Source organism: Atractosteus spatula, chromosome 12, assembly GCF_055471065.1.
Source record: "Atractosteus spatula isolate fAtrSpa1 chromosome 12, fAtrSpa1.hap1, whole genome shotgun sequence".
NCBI lineage: Eukaryota > Metazoa > Chordata > Actinopteri > Semionotiformes > Lepisosteidae > Atractosteus > Atractosteus spatula.
In genome coordinates, this window is record NC_142717.1 from 21587625 (window position 1) to 21608610 (window position 20986).

Consider the following 20986-nt stretch of genomic DNA (forward strand, 5'->3'; position numbering starts at 1 on the left):
TTAGAACTTCAATCAATACTTTTAAACATTGCCATATGGGCTTTTTAAAATGTTCTACAGAGTTCTAGAGGAAATACACTACAAATACATAGGAGCACAAACCTTTTGTCCAATTAAATAGTAGTATGCCTTATGCCACAGAATATGCTACAGTATTTATTTAAGAAACTATTCTTCTCCTGTGTTATTTTAAATTTATTTTTTACATGGATAATGCTTTCAAACTTCTTTATATACTACATTTCCTGTCTTTTAAGTTGACATAAAATTGAACAAGTTTTAAAAACAGATTACTTCTGCTCTCTCTGCACCATTTATTATTGTCCTTATTTAGTACACACTGAACATACCAAATCCTTATCTGGTGATATCCCATTCTTCCATTGCCTTGATTTGTAGCTGAACTTTCCACATTTGAATCACCACTGTATTGTAATGATATAATTTTTAAATATCACCTTAATTAGTTATTTTTATTTACTACATTCATCTTTATGTAAATAAATTCATATAGGATATATGCATAAAAGTAATTTATTTATCAAATAAATATATGCGTCCATAAAATACAAGTCCTCATCCACTTAGATAATGTCAGTGAAGTCACTAGGGACTTGTGAGAAAAGGTGGTTGGACCCTATGTGGTGCTGAAAGAGTAGGTGTCCAAAATCCTAGGAGCGAGAGGCAGTATACGAAGTCAGGGTAGGCAGGCTTGGTCGGGTTTCCGGAGAGTCAGATAGAGAGTATACTAATCCAGAAGTCGCTAGGCAGAGACGAAGTCGAAGCTGGAGACAGAGCTGGGTCAGTTATCCAGAAGTCAGATCAGTAAGGTACGCACACAAGAGAAAGGCTAAAGTCGATCGAGTGAGCGAGGACTGAGAGGAGTGAGAGGGTATAAATGGGTAAAAATGGCGTGAGCAGTGCTAATGCTTAACTAGGGCGTAGGTGTTGATGCCAAGAGGTGCATGCGGGAGTACGGTTCGTGACAGTACCCCCCCCCACCCCCTTCATGGGCGGCTCCGGATGCCGTAGACTGACAGAAGACCCTGATCAGTGACTTATCCAGGATGTCCCGTTACAGAATCCACGATCTGTCCTCAGGGCCGTATCCTTCCCAGTCTACTAGGTACTGGCGCTGTCCCCTGTGCCAGCGAGAATCCAGAATCTTATTCACGGTAAAGGTGGAAGTGCCATCGATGAGTCGGGGTGGATGCAGCCGAGGTTGTGGTCTAGAGAGGGGAGAATGGTGGTAAGGTTTAAGAAGAGAAACGTGGAAGGGTGAATTCGAAGGGTAGAGGGGAGAGCAAGACGAAAAGTAACTGGGGTGATCCTGGAAACGACCCGGAAAAGGCTGATAAAACGGGGTCCCAACTTAACAGAGGGTTGGCGTAATGGAATGTTCCTGGTTGATAGCCAGACGAGCTGTCCCCTTCGGAGCCTGGGAAAGGGTCGACTGTGCCTGTCAGCCACCCTCTTATAGTGATGAGAGGTTTTCAAAAGCGAGACCCGGACCGTTTTCCAGAGTTTTGGGAGAGAAGACACTTATTGAAAGACAGAGGGAACATTTGAGTCAGGGCTGGTATTCGGGAGGAGTGAGGGTCGATACCCCAAGGAGCAGAGGAATGGTGAGATGCCGGTGGAGGAGGAGTAGAGGGAGTTATGGGCGTATTCGGCCCAAGGTAACAGAGAGGTCCAGTCGTCCTGGGATGCAGAAACGTAAGCTTGCAGGTAGGTTAAAAGGTCCTGGTTCAGACGCTCAGTCTGGCCGCTGGCTTTGGGATGGTAGCTGGTAGTGAGGGAGACAGAGGTCCCTAGAGCCCTGCAGAAAGCTTTCCCAAAGTGGGACGTAAACTGAGGGCCTCTGTCAGAGACTATATCAGTCAATATGCCATGGAGTCTGAAGACCAGATGAACGAAAACATTAGCCATTTCCTGGGCAGTGGGTAATGAGGTAAGGGGAACAAAATGGGTGGCCGTGGAAAATCTATCGACAACGACCAGAATGACAGACTTGCCCTGAATTAACGGGAGATCAGTAAGGAAATCCACGGCGATGTGAGACCAGGAACGCTTGGGTATAGGGAGAGAATGAAGGAGACCAGCTCTTTTGAGACGAGGTGTCTTGATCCTGGCACAAGTGGAACAAGCCTTAATATAGTCGGTGACGTCGGTCTTGAGGGAGGCCCACCAGAGGTGAGAGGAGATGAACTCGCTGGTGCATTGAACCCCTGAATGTCCGGCAAAACGGGAGTCATGGCCCCAGCGGAGAACGTCGGAGCGGATGTGGTCAGTAACAAAAAACTTATCCGGAGGACACTGGGGGGGGTACAGGCTGGTTGGACAGTGAACGTCTCAAGAGGTCCTCAATGTCACAGCGGATGGTGGCAATAATCTTATTGGGAGGGATAATGGGTTCAAGGGGTTTCTCAGAGTCAGGAGGATCATGCAGGCGGGAAAGGGCATCAGCCTTGACATTCTTAGAGCCAGGGGTGTAAGTGATCCAAAAATCGAATCAGGCAAAGAATAGGGACCACCAGGCTTGTTGGGAATTGAGTCGCCTTGCCGACTGGAGGTAGGCCAGATTCTTGTGATCAGTGAGGACAGTGAAGGCATGCAGGGCCCCCTCCAGTCAGTGTCTCCACTCTTCGAGAGCGAGTTTAAAGGAGAGTAGCTCCCTGTCACCCACGTCATAATTTATCTCGGCGGGAGAAAAAGGCACAGGGGTGAAGGGGATCCCTGTCCCCATGACGTTGGGACAGGATAGCACCGACTCCGTTAGCGGAGGCATCCACTTCCAGGACAAAAGGCAGTGAGGGGTCAGGGTGGTGGAGGAGTGGAGCAGAGGTGAAAAGGTGCTTAAGGTGATGAAAGGCGCGGTCAACTTCATTAGTCCATTTGCTGTGCCGGGGGCATTAGCATGTTAAGGAGGTAATGGGGGCTGTGACAGAACTGAAGTCTCTAATAAAGCGGCGATAAAAATTGGCAAAACCCAGGAAGCGCTGAATCTGCTTCAAGTTCTTGGGGGTGGGCCAGTCCCTTATGGCTTCCGTCGTGGCAGGGTCCATCTCAACACCAAGTGGAGAAATTATGTAACCTACGTAGGAATTGCACCCTAGACACATGAAAAAGGCACTTCTCCATCTTGGCAAATAGCTTATTGTCAATAAGGAGACGAAGGACCTCCCAGACATAGGCTTTGTGTTCTTGAGGGGTGCTGGAGAAGACCAAGATATCATCCAGGTAGACCAAGACATGCCGATTTATAATATCCCGAAAAATGTCATTCATGAAATTCTGAAAAACAGCCGGAGTATTGGGGAGACCGAAAGGCATGACCTGGTATTCGTAGTGTCCGTGAGTGGTAATGAAAGCCGTCTTCCACTCGCAGTCCTCGCAGATGCAGATGAGATTGTAGGCACCACATAGATCAAGTTTTGAGAAGATAGTGGTGCCCTGGACAGATTCTATGGCTGCGGGAATAAGAGGCAGAGAGTAGTGGTTTTTCACAGTAATTGCATTAAGGCCGCGGTAATCCACGTAACACACAGGCGGTGGAGGAGGAGGGGCGAATAAATCCTGATTTCAGAGTCCTGGATGTAGGTTTCTAAGGCTTTGGATTCCTGTACAGAGAGAGGGTAGATGCATCCCCTGGGAGGTAATGTACCTGGAATTAACTCGGTAAGGCTGTCGTAAGGGCAGTGCGGGGGGAGAGACAGTGCTTTCTGTTTACAAAATGCTAGATGAAGATCGGCGTAAGCAGGGGGTATAGTGGATGGGATATCTTGAGAGATGAGGGTGATAGAAAGTTTCTGGGGAAGTTGACAACAATAGGTAATGCAGCGAGGGCTCCAGGCAGTGATATCACGGCAAGACCAGGAAATACGAGGATTGTGTACTTGTAACCAGGGGAAACCAAGGATAAGCGGAAGTGATGGGGACTGGAAGACACGCGGGAGTACGGTTTGCGACAGATAATATGTCCTAAGTATGCATTATAAATAAAAGATGTTGCAAATATGCTCTGAAACACCAAACCTGTGTTCTATATTGTTGTAAGTTGTTAAAGTGATCTCTCATTTCCAGCTTACTTTCTTCTTCAAAACTTCCTCAGGCTAAGAACATTGCTAAATAGCAATTCAATCCATGTACTTTCACATTCGCAAATCAGTTTCAAATCCTCCAAAGGCATTTAAAAGTGGACACACTTCTGCCATGCTGAGTGCCTGATGGACTCTGATGCTCAGAAATCACAGCCTAATTTTTGCTCTCTATAAACAGTATAACTTGTTCTCTACTCCCACAACCATTTTTCACTTGTGTCCTTTGGTTTGTTTCACTGTGTATTCTGAAGAAGTGAATTTTGAATAATTGTGTCAGGATCTGTTGTAGTTTTCTTTGTTCAAGAGCAAAAATTCAAAACTGAAAGTTCCCAAAATAAATAAGACAGCAAGCTCTCTAATAATAAAGCCAGGTATTTTTTTTTATGGTGTTCTGACTACCTGGATGAGAATTTCATTCCCAGTCTGGTTTGAAAAAAGAGCTTTCTCAGTCACATCTTTGGAGATGGAGATGATGAAGATGAATGATGATATTGTAAGTGATGGGGTCTGATCTATTTTTCTCTTCTTTCTTGACTTTCTGCTTCTGTATTTATGCTGTGGTCCATTCCTATGGAGAACAGCTTAATGACCTCTGTAAGAGTGGCCAAGTTACTGTTGGTTATTTATTCTTTAATATGGGTGTCTTAATGATTTACAGTGAAGTTAATTAAACTGAATTAACTATTCACCCTTTGATTATCTATGTCCTCCTCAATGGTTATTTGCCTTCTAACCCAGGAGAGCTACATAAATACAGAAAAAACTATTTCAATTATTGTAAACACTCTAAGTAAAGCAATCAAGCTGCCAAGTCCAAACCTGGATAACCATGCTGAAACAGTTGCCCCCCACCCACTACAATATCCTAACATTTTGTTTGCCTTCTTATTGCTACCCCATGTTGTCTAGAATTTGTGAATGTGAATTTTTGATGTCATAAACACCCAAGTCTTTTTCATAAGTAGACTCTTCTATTTCAGTGTTCACAGTTTTGTATTTATTACTTATGTATAACGTTTGGAATTTTATCTGCCAATTCTGCAGTATTTGATAATCCTCCTAATTTAATATCATCCAAACTTGACTTGTATCTGTACTCTTTTTTCTACTTATGAATCAATTTTCCATCTAAACATGCCCATTTTCCTGATTTCTACTGCTTGCAACTTGAAAATATTTTTTCTGAGGAAATTTAAATGCCTTCTGAAATTCTAAATGCATCATACTACACCCTCTGTGTATCCATTTCTGTTGCTGCTTGTTCAAAGACCTGTGACATGGTGGTTAGGCAAGACCGAACCTTTTTTAATAGATAATGTTCTAGTTTAGTATCAATAAGTTTACATGTAGTTACATGTCAGACTTATTGGTCTGTAATTACTTTGTGTCGTTTCGTCACCCTTGTGATGGGTGCTACTTTAGCAGTTTTCAAGTCCTGGATACTAGCCTTGTCTTGAGCAAATATTAGAAGTGAAACATTAAGAACATCACTTGTCTCCTTGACTACAACGTGTAAGATACTAGTACCTACTGTCACGAAGCTCCAAGCCCTGGACCCAGATGGGCAGGATGTCGTTGTGAAGCTGATGCCTTCGGGTCTCTCCTGGACACGCTGGTAGGCAGGCTTCCAGGCATCCATCTTCCAATGCTAAGCCCAGAATGGTAGGAGCATCTGGCTTATATAGGGAGGGGCTGGAATTGGAGGCAGGTGCAGAAAAATCAACCAAAACGGGAAAGAGCCGGAGCACCCTTAAGAGGAAGGACTTAGGGTCGTGACACCTAGTAATTGAAACACTTCTGCCTCTTCTATGCTAGTCCTTTTTAATACAGACCCTTGTCCTTCTTCTGCCCGGAGCATATCCTTGACACCTCTTAATCTTTTACAAACATTTTGCTGTTTAGTCCTGTAAGATTGTTTTATCATTAATTTGAGCCTCAATTGCACTAATTCTTTCCAATTACAGTATCTCTTGGCCTTTCTAAAATTCATGGCCTATAATCTAACTATATGTTTATGCGGTAAACTTTGAAAATAACCTGGACCTTCACCATTCGGTGTCTAATACATTGCTGTTTACAGAGAATTTCAGTTATTTGTAGAGTATTAGTTAGCACAAGTCACAGAATTCTGGACATACTAAATCGTACCTCTGAAGATATCCGAGTAAAGCGTGACATAATCAGATTTTGATTAAATAAGGGCATTTATCAATATTGCATCATATGATAAGTAGAGCAAAGGTCTTAACTGGACATTGTTATGCAGGTTGAAGAAAGATACCTGTTTGACATTCCTATCATGAACTTCAAAGGACAATCCAGTGTCATGGCGAACAGCAATGTTTCTGACCTGCATCAGATGTTGAATCTCAGGGCATCAGCAGCAGCATTGAAGTCCCCAACTTGAACATAACCTCAGTCTTGTCACAGTGATTGCTCAGTTTGTTGTGTTTCCATATTTATTTCCAATACTATATCTAGTATCATACTTCCTTTGTGAAACTAACTCTGTGAATGATATAATAATATTTTTTTCTTTCTGGAGGAGGGATGTCTATTGTACAAGTAGTGAAACTTCATGCGTATGCTGATTTTTCAATCAATACTTACAACAATTCAAATGTACTGTATGGGTATTTTTTTGTGGCTGAGTTTGGTTCTTTTTACAATCACTGTAATTTCAAATGTTTTGGAGGTTTTATGTCAGTAAAATTATTATTATAAGTAGTATTCTGCTTCTTCCATGCAGTGCAGCCTCTGGGCTGTGTTATAAAGTAAAGTAAAATTCATGACATTGAGAAACAAGTCTGAGAATTTTGTAGTACTTAGAATCGAATCGAATAATAATGGTGAGGTGGGAGACACTTCAAACTTAAAATATTGTGAAATGTATTTACTTTCTGATTGCTTTTAGAAGTTTAAAGACATGCATCCATTTTATTTTGTTTCATGACGGTATTCTAGGAAAATATTAGAAGAATAGCAACATGTCAAAAACACTTACAATGTTTTGTTCTGGATTTAGATTTCAGTTTTCTGTAATACAGTACATAACATTTATTTGTGTTTCTCATACATGAATGAAAAAATGTGTAAGCTACCACAAGAAATGCTGTTTATGTCATAGTAAGCATAGAACAATTCTCTCTTCCAACATACTTCTCTGTTTCTACCGATATACGATATATTGATCCTATTTATTCAATATAAAACATATTAAATGTATTATTACTAAAACTAATACTTAATAGAGTGCTTTTCATGTCTATATATATTAGCCATTCACATATTGTAAAATTATTTAACTGCATAAGCTAGGGTTCATATCTGTACAATATAAAATCTGTTATTCCAATAAGCAATAAATAACAAATCCACTATGCTGAAATCCACTTCAGCTCTTGAGTGTCCAGGAAAACTAATAACACCATAAGGTGCTCATTGCTCAATATTGACCCTGTTAGAGCATTACTCTAAATTTGGAAACAGCCAAAAGGTATCAATCTCTTTGATCCAAGGAACCAATGTACTAAATGTTGTTGGACCACAGATTTTAACTGCATACAGATAAACTTCTAAGTACCTAAGATACAAAGAACAATCAAGAATCAAACCTACATTACATTTAACAGTCATTTTGATTTAAAAACATTTCTAAAACAAAAGTATTTCTAATCAATAAATAATGAACTGGTTGTAACTGGCTAATAAAATAATATGTTACAAGTTCATTAGAAAAGGTTATTGGATGTGTTGTATTAGAAGATACACTTCTGACAATGCATTTAATTTGTATCATACTGTAGCTCTTTGGTTCTCCTATTATGATAAGTGTTTTAATAAATCATTAAATAATAAATAATACATCATTCATGGAGTAGAATATTGATTCTTAAAACTTTAATTGTTAAAGAAAATGACAATTTTTATAAAATGAGCAATACGAGCTTGATGACACTGTTATTTATAACCTTTCTTATTTTAACTGTGACAAAGCTCCTTTGATTTTTATTTTATGTACGATAAAGCAGTTAGTAAGTAAATTATTTTCGCAGTAATAACTTTATTTACACGTGTATAATAAATATAGTAAATATAGTAATAAATATAGTAAATAAATGAATTACTGCGAAAATAATTTACTTCGTACACTATGCAGATTGCCGTATACTCCTAGTTGTGGCACACACGATATATACAGTAAAAAGCCTCAGGCACTGCGTTAGATGTGTTTTCGACGTTATATATGCGTTTATTAATGTCGTCGATTTTACGGTTGCAATTCGACGTTGATTATACGTCGCGGCGACGTATATATACGTATATTCGACGAATCACTGCCCAATGGGACAGCTATGCATACAAGGGTTTTGCGGAGGGGGTCTGCCACCTGCCTGAAAAAAACAGTAAAATGTTTGAGTGCCTATAGATTTTCTATTTTTATTTTCTTGAGAAAAGTTGATACCAATTCCTGGACACCCCGTTCCCCATCAGTGCGCGGTGCCCGGGGAAAAATCTGTAGGGGGGCGTCTGAAATTCTGAGGGGGGGGTGATATTTCGGTTGAAACGGAGCTGTACGGTGCAGCTACCCAAATGAAATCTCGCAGCTATGCCATTGATTAGTGCTTCATGATAGAAGATAACGACTAGCAATCTGGTATTTGCGATGAAGTTCAGTTTCACATTTTTTCGTCACTCTCGCAGTTTGTATTGCCTGGAGCGAAAAGTACCACAAGCGTTCATTTTTGCAGCTACATCGACGGAGGTTCTGAATCGTTAAGAAAAAATAGTTGTAAAACCAACAGAAAGCACAGACTGCTATAACTAGTCCTAGTTATATAACGATTTTAAGTATAAGGATAAACTACTGCAAGGAATCGGTCCACCTGAGCAAACAGGATCGGAATGTTGACACTAACGACACTGATATGTGCCGTTCCTGGACGGATAGCCCTCCTGCACATCAAACAGTCCGAGTGACTGTTAGTGTCAATTAGTATTGTCTGACCATTGACAAAGTACAACTATTTTTTTAGGGCGCATGTTAAGTTAAGTAAATCCTTTTGCCCAAAACTGAAGGGGCGACACTCCTCCCTCCCCCCGTGACACCAGGCCTGTCCCCATCCTATTCCATAATGTCATTATATATAATACCATACAACAGTGACCGATCCTTACTAACTGCATGCGTAAAAATTGCACATCAGCACATAGCAGGGGGCACATAGCCGCAATGTATTATCAATGTTAAAAAACCAACCATAATATCGACAACATTAATAAACGCATACGTTGAGAAAATATCTAACCCAGCATAATTTCCGGTTATATACCACAATGCATTGCTAGTATTCGTTGGTCACCATTTTGGACACGTTTTTCAATCGTAGAAGATTGAAGTATTTTTCCGCAAATATCTCAGCAATCCTCTTTTGACGAGTAAGTATAAATAATAATAATACTATCTGAATACATACAGATCTTACTTAATATTATTTTGATTAAAATAGTACGTGAAGAAGCAAAAATAGTGTGAATGGGGAAGATGACACAAAATCGTTTTGCCGTTTCTTTAATTATTCTAATTCTATGTTGTACTTTCAAACTTTGGTTACTCTTTAATTAGGACAGACTTTATTGCTCAACTGCTATGATGCAAGCCAAATTTTATACGTTTATTTCAGCTTTGAGCTTAGTAAACCTTAATAGTTCATTTTTGAGATTATACTAAAGAAGATATTAATCATCATTTATTTGGGTAGTAATATTATATAATTTTCTCCTAGTTGCGATGCTGAAGTCCCACCCTACATCGACAGAAAAAGAAATAAAGGAGCACGCAATGCATTACTTGAAGAATGCATATGCAAGGCAGGGGGCCAGGAGATCTGGACACTGAAAATAATAGGTTTCTGGTTCTAACTGTTAGGACAATTAGACAGGGTTTGCAAATGGTGGACAAAAATCGTCTTAACTTCCATTGTAATATTTTTTTTCTTGGAAATATAGAAGTTGTACATTTTAAAATTTAAAATGTACATTTTACATTTTTAAAATTTTTAAAAAAAAAAAACACCTGAAGAAGGCTCCACGGCCGAAACGTTGTGTTCTCTTTCTTCTTTTTTTCAGCATGGAATAAACCTATTACTTGTTCCTTTGCAGCCTACGCATGCTGACGCAGCTACCCACCTGAACTACATTTTAAAATTTATATTTGAATCAAAATGTGGTTTTGAGTTAGTGTGTTAATGTAATTAGTTTGTGTTTGTCATTACTATACTGTATATTACCATGTTACCAGAATTTGTAGCTGAAGTTTAAGACTAGTTGTGTTTTTTATGATTATTGCCCATATGCTGATTGTTGATTGATTGTATACAATGTATAATTTGAAATACATATTTTTCAGGTGTGAATGTGTATTTTCAGAATAAATTTCTAAACCAAATCATTGGCTTGATTTACTAGTTTCTACACCTGTAAAACCTATCTTTGATGTATAATAGACCTCTAACCATATACTGTATGTTTAATAGTCCTCTAAAGTTATCCGTATAATAGACCTCTAACCATATACGTATAATAGTCCTCTAAAGTTATCTGTATAATAGATCTCTAACCATATACGTATAATAGACCTCTAACCATATACGTATAATAGTCCTCTAAATTTATCCGTATAATAGAACTCCAACCATTTATGTATAATGAACATCTAATCATAGACGTATAATTGACGTATAACAATAGACGTAAATTAGAATTTCATTCTAGACGAATTGCGGACCACATTTAGACGTCTAAGGTATGCGTTTAATAGACGTATATTATACGTCTTTTGCCCGCTGGGAGCTTGGAAAAAGCCATGGATGACCACGGATGGATGAGTGGCATAGACAAGCAGAAAAGTACTAAATCAGTTTTTGAGATTTTGCACAGATAAAAGCATGCAGGACGTTGACCTAGCCAGTTCTGAAAGCTAAAGTTAATTCAGTGAGATGGAATGATATATGCAGTTAAATGTTCAACAAAAAGCAAGAATCCTTCAATTGGAACAATTATATAGTATAGTGTATATACAGTAAAGCACAAAATATTAATATCCAAAAATGAAAAGTATTCAGTAATTACAGTATAATTTATTTAAGAAACTTTTTAATACACATCAATTTTTGCATCCTGTGAATTGTACTTTTTAGTAATGATAGACTTATACATAAACAAAGAAAAACAATTTAGTAATGTCTAGAGCCATAAATGAAATATTTATCTGAATATTAACAAACATTTTCAACATTGAAAAAAATGTAAAGCTCTCAAATGACAGTGAATGATCTGCGGAATGTTGTCAGGAGAAACCTTAGTCCATCAGGACTTTTGGCTCTCCAAAGTTGACTCCAGCAACTTTCCAGGCTACTGTAGGTTTGCAAGTGGCGCCATCCCTCTTGTTAACATTAAGCTCCTGTTAAGCTTCAAAAGATGAAACATTTGCTGAGTGGCTGCTGCAGAGGAAGATTCCCCAATTCCCCAATGGACAGAAACAATTGGGGATTTAAAATTGTCTAGTATATAAAATGATTAAGTGTTGTACTAATGTTCTAAAAACAGTTTATCTTAAATAATAGGTCTAGTATTTTGCTTAATTTTTACATCAAATTAACAGTCTTGTGGGTAGCAGTAAATATGCATGTTTGTGTAAGAAAGGGTAACATAGTAAAGTACATACAGTATACACAATTTTGATAAACTTTAATAATGTTAAGGATTACATGTCTCAGTTTACTGTATAAGAACAATAATCTATAAATATAAGAACTATAAATGGACTATCATACTGGATAAATCTTTATTCTTTATATTTGTCAAATACAGAAGATAACTTTTTGAGAAAAAAAAATATTTGTGCAGTGGTTAAATCAGGGGACTAAAAATCACCATGAATACCAATAATATAAAATAAGCTTAAGGACTACATGTATTAAGTGTCAGTATAAACTCAACTACAGAGAATGAATTTTATTTTATTTTTTTCCTTTAAGGCATATCAGTGCCTCAGTCTGTCAGTGGCCTCCTACACACAGACGCGTTGGTGCTCAGCGGATTCCTGGTGTGAGGCCTCCTCCTGCTGAATTGCAAAGTCATTGAAAACCTAAAGTAATACAGAGAAATACAAAGGAATTGGTTAGGATCATGTATTAATCAGTGGTCTAAAATGATTATTACTAGTACTAGCTAACTCTAAAGAGTTATTATGAACAGGCAGACAAGTTAAGTCAATTCAAACTTAAATTGAGATTATTTGTTAGTTTGTGTTTTTGTTTGTCCTAGTTATAATGCATTTGCCAATGCATTTAAATAAATGTAAACCTTGATCTTTTTTTACTTTTTCTTCTAAATTTTCTGTTTATTAGAGTCTAACGCCTTTATAAACACAAGGACAAAGTAATGTAAATTAATAAAATTCTGATGGTCCAACTCCCTAAAAGCACTTATGGAAGAAAATATTGTACAGTATGTAGTAACTTCCAAACATGAAATCTGAGGCACCACCTGCCAAAACCAAATGTAAATAGATTGGGCAGTAGTGTCTTTAAACATTTCACAGTAAACAAGAGAAATTTGCTTTTGGTCTCAATGGCATACAGTGAAGGAGGGAATTGAGTTAAACATTTTTGTTTGTGAAAAAAGTGTCTGAAATGTTTATGGTCTATCTAAACCTATGACACTGGTGCTTACTTGCACCATGGTCAGTTCTGGAGAGCTTGGCAAAGACTATGCTTGTTTTCTTTATTTTGCAGCAAATGTTCAAAGCTGCTAATGACAGGATATTTAGTAGCCATGGAGAAATCAAGATACCCATTGCAAAGATGCACGTCAGTACCATTCCCCAAGGCTAATCAGCTAAATATAAGAAATAATTTATAAATATCTACTCTCTTCCTCTCTGACCTTTTGAAAAATATACTTTTCGCTTCCTAGAAATGCACTTGGCATGTCAGCCAGCGAGAAGGGACAAATTAATTCACTGACCATAAATAAATGCTTCTACAGTTATATTGGGTTGCTATGGACACTGCACCCTGTGAAAGCTCTCCCTGTATATACTACTTGATTTGCAGTTGCGATATGTCAGTTTTGATTTTGTTACATTACATAAAGTAAGCATACAGTAAGATGCATTGCTGAGCCCATTTTTGACAGTGAATCTTTGACTCACTAGTTGTTTAATAGTCTCCTTAGTCATTTAATATTTAATTTTGAATAGTGTGGATAATCACCCACTAGAAAATTTTAATGCATATATACAGTACTGTATATTTAAATAGACCACATTGACAGTGGAAGATTTATCTCTCATGTCTGATTTCCGGTGCTGCTAGGGTAAAGCCAAGAATATGTTATCACACTGCACGAGGTCTAGCAGGTTGAAATGGTTCAGTAATGAAGCAAACAAGCAGGTACACATTTCTATTTCCAGGTAGCAGAGATGTGGAATAATATATACTTCCAACAGTGACATTCCCTGCAGCACTGACAGCCTCTCAGCCACCTATTCCCAAATGAGTGTGATTTAAAAAAAACAGGATCCAATGTGTTGTATTTTCACTTTAAAGCAAGAGATAAAAAAAGCATAGCCTCTACACCAATTTTTAAAAAGGCCCATTAAAGAAAAAATAACTCTAGATGGAGATTAGAGATTACAGCATAGTACTGTGTTCAATCAAATATTTTTATGACATTTAATGATGATTATGTCTTTGCCCAAACCTCTTAAAAGATCTGAGACATTGGTATAGTAGTATGCAGTGTTTCCCGATCAAAGCATGGTCGGGAAGAAAAAGAAAAAAAGAAAAGCTGTTTGAATACCTGATTTCTTAATCTCTTCAAAGAGAGCTCAATTTAAATGAAATTGGTATTTCAGTCATGTATTATCTTCACTATGTATGTCAATTACATGGCAGTCATAATGATTCTCATTAGCTATACAGAGGGCACCATGTTTTTGTTTATCAAAAAAAAAAACAGTCACACTCATCCCAAATGAAAAATCCAATATTACCTGATCTAAAGTGGTTTGGCTGATGGAGCAGTGCTCAATTTGGAGGCTCTCTCGGTTTTCTTCTAAGAGCCTGAACAGCTCTGATAAGTAGCCTTCCCTTTTAGGTACCCAGTACTCAGCCACCCCTAGGTGCTGCTCCTGTGAGGCAACAAATAGATCATTAATAAGTTTTTTTTCTGTGCACTGTGATTCTAGTTTAACATTACAGGTAAAGACACTGAGATATTCTAATAGAAAGACCAAAAGCAGTCTTCAAAATTTTGAGCAAGCCATGGCATTGTCTGAGATTGTGTTCTATCAGTATCAATTATTCTTCACAGAAAATATGCTTGTGATTAAGAAACACAATGAAGTAATATTCTTTCATTACCTTCAGGTATGATCCGGGGAAGTGCAAGGTCAGAAGGTGAGTGAGTGCTTTTGGGTCTGATGAGTCTTTGCCAAGTCTTACTTTAGCTGAGTAACCTCTTCCATACCTGAACAAAATAAGGAGATGGTTACAGGTTATTGTTCCCACAGTATGCATTTGTTAATTCAATTGCTTTTCCTTCATGCTTGCTAAGTAAATAATCTCTCATTTATACTGAATATTAGCTGTGTGTTTGAAGACAGGTTTCAATTACCTAACAACAGTTCCTTGTTGTGTATTTTCCAATGGACTTGATATTTTAAAGTCTGTTGGGATAGACTAGCTTTTATTGTCTACTATAATGGCAACTGTATGATATACTGTATAACATTGTCTGAAACAACTATCTTAAACTGTATATGTTAAAATCGAAAGGAACAATATGAGTAAAAAATATAGAATTTATAAATGGATATTTGTTTTTAAAATATAACGCATTAGGAATCTAACTGATCAGCATTTAATTTAATTTCCTTATCCCAGAACGTATTAACCATGACATTTAAATTCTTAATGCATACTGTACATACACATATAAACAAAGTATTCTCTATTATATTGAACAAGTTCATTATGCACATTTGCTTTCATTCACTTATTTTCATTACAGGAATGGCTAAAATTCAGTAAAGTTATAAATTATAAGCTATTTAAACAGAAATGATGCATGCAGTCAATTAAGTCACAAGGCAAGGCGGCTGTGAAATTCCAATTAATTCATTTTCAAATTTTAATCGAGAGCATTTTTATACAGCTCTGAAAATTTAACTGCTGCAAATGACTAAAAGAGAAAAAATATTCTTAGGTCCATTTAAATACTATTTAGAGGGTTTCTCATGAATTTGGTTTTGAAAGCATTAGGCAGAAAATACCAATTAAGATTTATTGGAGCACATAATTAATTTAATTTCCATTTGTTAATATGGTTATATGAAGAGGGTTAATAAATATTAAATGCAATACAAAAAAATGTATATTAATGTAAAAATTAACATAGAAATGCATGTTTTGGTCAAAATAACTCATGCCTCTCAGATGTAGTTATCAGTGTCATTTCTGACATTCATAGAACAGCAAAGAGGTAAATTGTCAACATTTTACTTCATAACCCTCTTACTCATTCAGTTTTTACTTATTCAGGTTAAAAACCAATGCAGACATCTTTCAGCATGATGTACAGTATTGCCATAATTTTGTACTACTTGTCTCACAAATTAAATAAACATATAAAAATAAACATACTTTGAATTCACTTGAAAATTACTGTACATATACTAAATGAGAAATACAACCACATGTTCAAGACAACAATATACAGTACATGCGTATATTACAGTACTGCCAGCAGCCATATCACCCTGCAAGTCACAACTGGCAACCCACTGAAGCTAAGCAGGTATGAGCCTGGTCAGTACCTGGATGGGAGACCTCCTGGGAAAAACTAAGGTTGCTGCTGAAAGAGTTGTTAGTGGGGCCAGCAGGGGGCGCTCACCCTGCGGTCCATGTGGGTCCTAATGCCCCAGTATAGTGACGGGGACACTATACTGTAAACAGGCGCAGTCCTTCAGATGAGATGTAAAACTGAGGTCCTGACTCTCTGTGGTTAAAAATCCCAGGGCGTTTCTCAAAAAGAGTAGGGGTGTAACCCCGGTGTCCTTGGCCCTTATCAATCATGCATTACTCTGCTCTCCTCCCCACTGATAACTGATGTGGGGTGAGCGTTCTGGCGCACTATGGCTGCCGTCACATCATCCAGGTGGATGCTGCACATTGGTTGTGGTGGAGGGGAGTTGAGTTGAGTGGAGTGTCCAGAAAACCGGTATAAAAGTGTAAGCAATTATTATTATTATACTCTATACATACTCACATTTATATTCCATATATATTATATATACGCGGACACAGACACGTGATTAGAGATAAATTGTTGGATTTTAATATAATACTGGCCTCAGACGCTTACCTGACATTCTCCTCCAGAAATTGTTGATACAACATGGGATACATTTATGGTTCCATCAATGATAGGAAACCATTCACAAAGCATTATACCCCTCTATGATTGATTTTACCATGAAAAACATGTTGCATTGTGGTCAAAAACCTCAATCTCTGTCCAGAGAATATAGACTTTGGGAAACATGAGATGATCAGCAAGATTCTTTTTAGAAACAATGGTTAAGTGTGTGGGTGGCGTGGTGGTGGTGTTAGCATTGGTGTCCTACAGCGCTGGGGCCCTGGGTTCAATTCCAGACCTGAGGTGCTAGGTGAACTGCACGTTCTCTCTGTGTTCATGTAGGTTTCCTGTGTGTGCTCTGCTTTCCTCCCACAGTGCAAAACATACGGGAAGATTAACTTGCTTCTGGGAAAATTGACCCTAGGAGTGAGTGTGCAAGTCTGTATCTGTGTCTGTGTGTCTGCTCTGCCACTGACTAATATCCTGTCCAGGGTGTACCCTGCCTTGTGGCCATTGCTTGCTAGGATAGGCTCTGGCTCCCCTCTGACCCTGAATTGAATAAAGTGGTTAGACAATGCATGGATGGTTACTTCTTGGCTGGTCTCCTATTAAAAACCTTTCCCATTCAACTTTTTCCTGATATCTGAAACATGTGAGAAAGGCATCAAGATCCTTAGATGTTGCTTTGGGGTTCTTTGTGAATTCTTGGACAATAAGAATTGTTCTTGAGGAGGTCAGGGCAGGACAACCTATCCTAGGTATAATCACCATAGTTTTGAATATTTTTGATTTGTCTCTTCAAATGTAAAGGCATCTATTATAATTACAGTGGCATTTCAGAAACTTTTTTCTTGACATGGTAGCATCTTAGTAGAATCTTAATTTATCTCATACCCTGCATAAATTAGTTTTTAAATTTAAAGGACAGTTTTTACCATTTTAATCATAAAGAATAAAACAGCTAAGCATAAATAGGACTACAAAACCTGCACCTGCTGTCTCAAATCTGACAGATGTGCTGCTCTGTTTATCAATACAATTAATGATAAGGCATCTTTTCAAAAGGGGCACACAGACGTCAGACCTTTAAAGCATATTGAGTAACACTGTAGAAGCATACTGTATTGCGAACAGTGTCTACAGACTTTCCACCATCTAAAACATACAGTAGTGGAAACAAACATATTGTATCTAAACATATTGTAGAACCCTCGCCCTGTGGTGAGGAGGAAGTGCACCTAGGCACCGCAAAGCAGGCTGGGAGTTGTAGCCAGTGGGAGTCCGAGGGACTGTAAGATGACCAGCAGCTGACCCTGCTCATGTAAATAGATCTATTTTAGTTTTAAGTTAGTTTTAAGTCTTTGAAGCCTAGTAAGTATGTAGAGTCTGTTAACGAGTTACCACCCTAAACCTGTGTATGTGTTCCATTGGTCTCCTAATGCGTGTGTAAACCTTGTAGTTGTTTTCCTGGTTGTAAAGGAGAATAAAAGCTCGTGCTTGTTTCCCTACTTTCATTCTGTTTATCCTTTGTCCTGCACAAACCCATAACTGCTACAATATTTAAAACCAACATTTTGTATCTCTAGCAACATTTTGTATCTGTAGTTGGACTGTATTGAGTCCAACGGATTTCCTCTGAAATGTAAAGCACACAAAACTCAGCTGAATTTAATCCTGAAGTGAAACACTTGTTAATACCCCCAAAAATGAAATAGAATTTATTAAAAGGGGAAAACCACCGCTATAAGATTAAATGGTTTTAATGCAAAACCAAACATGTTCAATATTTATTCACATAAGAAACAAAAAGCTTTAAATTACTGATGAGAACTAATTTCTTGACATCCTGAAAATTATTTGCTAATGGTTTTCATCTTTTTTTACCTCTCCTGCTTCTTATTTTATTTTAAAACAAAATGTGATTTCATATGTTTTAAATAGTATCCAAAATGTGTAAAATATGGTGCTCATAAGGTCTCCACTTGAAGAGTAATAAAAAAATGAAAAATACGACTTGATCTCTTAAAAAGTGAAAATTGAACAACATACATTAGTCACACATTATTCAGATGGGATGGGTAATGAAGGCTGTGATATTTAACTTGCATGAATTTAATATGTGTGTGGGTCATTCTAATTTAGAATAATAAAAGGACAGATGCTTCTATTTGAAATGTCTGGTTGCATTAAATATCTTCAGAATAAGTGTGTGACAAAGAGACCAGTATGCAAAGACCTGGCAGCAATTTCCCTTTTAATGAAATGGCTCCACTTAATGTGATAACCTTACCTATTCTTGACATGCTGAGGAGAGCCAAGACATCTGAATTTTCCTTTTACCATTATAGCCAGCCGTGTGCAGAGTGCTTCACAGTCCTCCATGCTATACAAAGAGAAATGTTACTCTGAAAATGTTTACTGCATGAAAAAAGTGAAACTCAAACACATTGTAAAGAAATTAGTGAATTAAAATCATCCAAAACTATACAATATACAGTATATAGAAATACGTATATAGAAAATATATACAGTATACTCAGATAATTCAGTATCTAGAGGGTCATTTGCATCTTGGTTTTGTATTTAAATTGCAAATCTACAAGTAACTGTTAAGTATGAAAGTGTATATTGTATTTATATGTTGTACAGTATACAAAGTCACACCTACAGTATACTGTATGCCATTATATGGATGAGTGTCTTAGACATTTTTGTGCTTGCAATTGTTTGTATTGCTGCTATTAATTTGACTTACAGTACAAAGCAGAATCAGGAAAAAATGAAACCTTACTTTTCCAAAAAGTTTCCAAAATAAAAGCTGTTGTGAAAACATTGAATGCAAATTCATAGTGGTCTATGGGTATAAAATTTACATTTTTATTTTAGAGCTACAGAAACATATATATATATATAAAATTATTCATTCAATAAAAAGTAGTAAACCATAAAGAGGAAATGAAACAACAAACAGCATTTGTTAAGATCCCACTTTTTGCATTGAAATTGCCAAGTCAAAAAGAATTCTGCATTGCATCGTTCTTTACTTATTGTTGTTTGGAACAACATGCTTCAACTGTTAAAGACAACTCTGGCAGCCTACCAGAAGAGTTGGGAGAAGACTTTGGAAACAATGTTTCCTTAAGTAAAACTGGAAAGGTAGGCTAAATGTAATACTCATTAGTAATAATACTGGGATATTTCTAAAGCATTTCAAATTGATAGCTGTGGAAGGCACATACAGATAGTAGTAAAAGTTGCTTTGTAACTCCAGGGCGAAAACTGAAATGAATGTGTGACTTATTGTTTGCAGAAAGGAATTCAAATTTAAAAAAAAAATGTTTTTAATATAACTCAAATTTGTGTTGCAGGGAAAAATATTCCGGTGGAGATTAAAAATGGAAAAATGTGAAACAGAAATGTGAGAAAATGTGTAAATTAATTGAAGATAGATTAGGGCCTTGAGGTTAAATCTGCATTTTGAAATTAGAAAATGTTTACAACATACAACCACACACAACATATACTGTAACAGCAGTGGCCAACCCTGATCCTGTAGCCACAATCCAGCATGTATTATAGATCACCCTTAAATCATTAATTTGTAAAGATTTGGAGGGCATATGTGTTTTCATCAATTTGGTAAGTTAATTGGTTTAATTAAATCAGGAATGGCCAGCTGTGGTCGTTCAGAATTGCAGGGTGCTGTTTTTTTTCTAAACAATTTGATCTAACACTTCAGCTTCTTAAGCGGTCAAAACAAATATATATATACTGTATATTCTAACATTTTGGAAACAATAACATCTGCTGCATTTTATTGCTCTTAGTTTATATAGCACCTTGCAAAAATATTCATGATTTTGTCCCATTTTGTTAAATATTAAATGATGTATTCATAGAACTTGAGTTCTCAGACTGAGCACTTTTATTGCAGAGGAAGTTTCCATGCAGGCTTAGCAGAAGTTTTTTAGATGTATGTAACCTGGATATATATGAAGCAGAGCAATTTGTGTGGATTTGCAAAGGGACAAATCACAAGTGAATAAATCACAAATCCATTTAACATATTGGCTTCCTCTCATACCTCTCATACAGTATGTACACTGTATAATATACATAATATCTGAATATAGTTCTAGTAAACATTAGAGAATACCAGCTACTAGGATGTAAGAATGTAGCCATGTCTAGACCACATTCCCCAGAAACCAGTGGAGGAATGAGCCACTGTTCTTGGTTACCTGACCAGTTGCTGGAATACATTAGTTACAGTAGGTGACTGTTTAAAAAACAGGAAGTGGAGCCTTTTTGGGTTGATCAATCTGCTGTGGGGGAGCATAAGGCAGATCCTCTGTAGTGCACATTTACTAGACATTGTGAAGAAGTTCAGTTAGTGGCTGAAGTGGAGCTTTATTTTTTTATTTCCATGTTTGTTAGTTTGGATTCTCTGCACTGTAAAT

At 37.2% G+C, this 20986-nt stretch overlaps 1 protein-coding gene across 1 annotated transcript in view; it reads right to left on the minus strand.

Annotated features, from left to right (window-relative positions):
• Nucleotides 1-1075: 1075 nt before the first annotated feature.
• Nucleotides 1076-20986, minus strand: part of LOC148822767 (ATP-binding cassette sub-family A member 13-like) — a 128582-nt gene continuing 108671 nt past the window's right edge. Inside the window, exons 32-39 of the mRNA XM_088929549.1 lie at nt 18817-18909; nt 14531-14636; nt 14131-14298; nt 3665-3809; nt 3099-3470; nt 2687-2898; nt 1607-2316; nt 1076-1229 (exon numbers count right to left, since the gene is read on the minus strand). Coding sequence (XP_088785675.1) covers nt 1076-1229; nt 1607-2316; nt 2687-2898; nt 3099-3470; nt 3665-3809; nt 14131-14298; nt 14531-14636; nt 18817-18909 — 1960 coding nt within the window. The remainder of the gene's footprint in view (nt 1230-1606; nt 2317-2686; nt 2899-3098; nt 3471-3664; nt 3810-14130; nt 14299-14530; nt 14637-18816; nt 18910-20986) is intronic.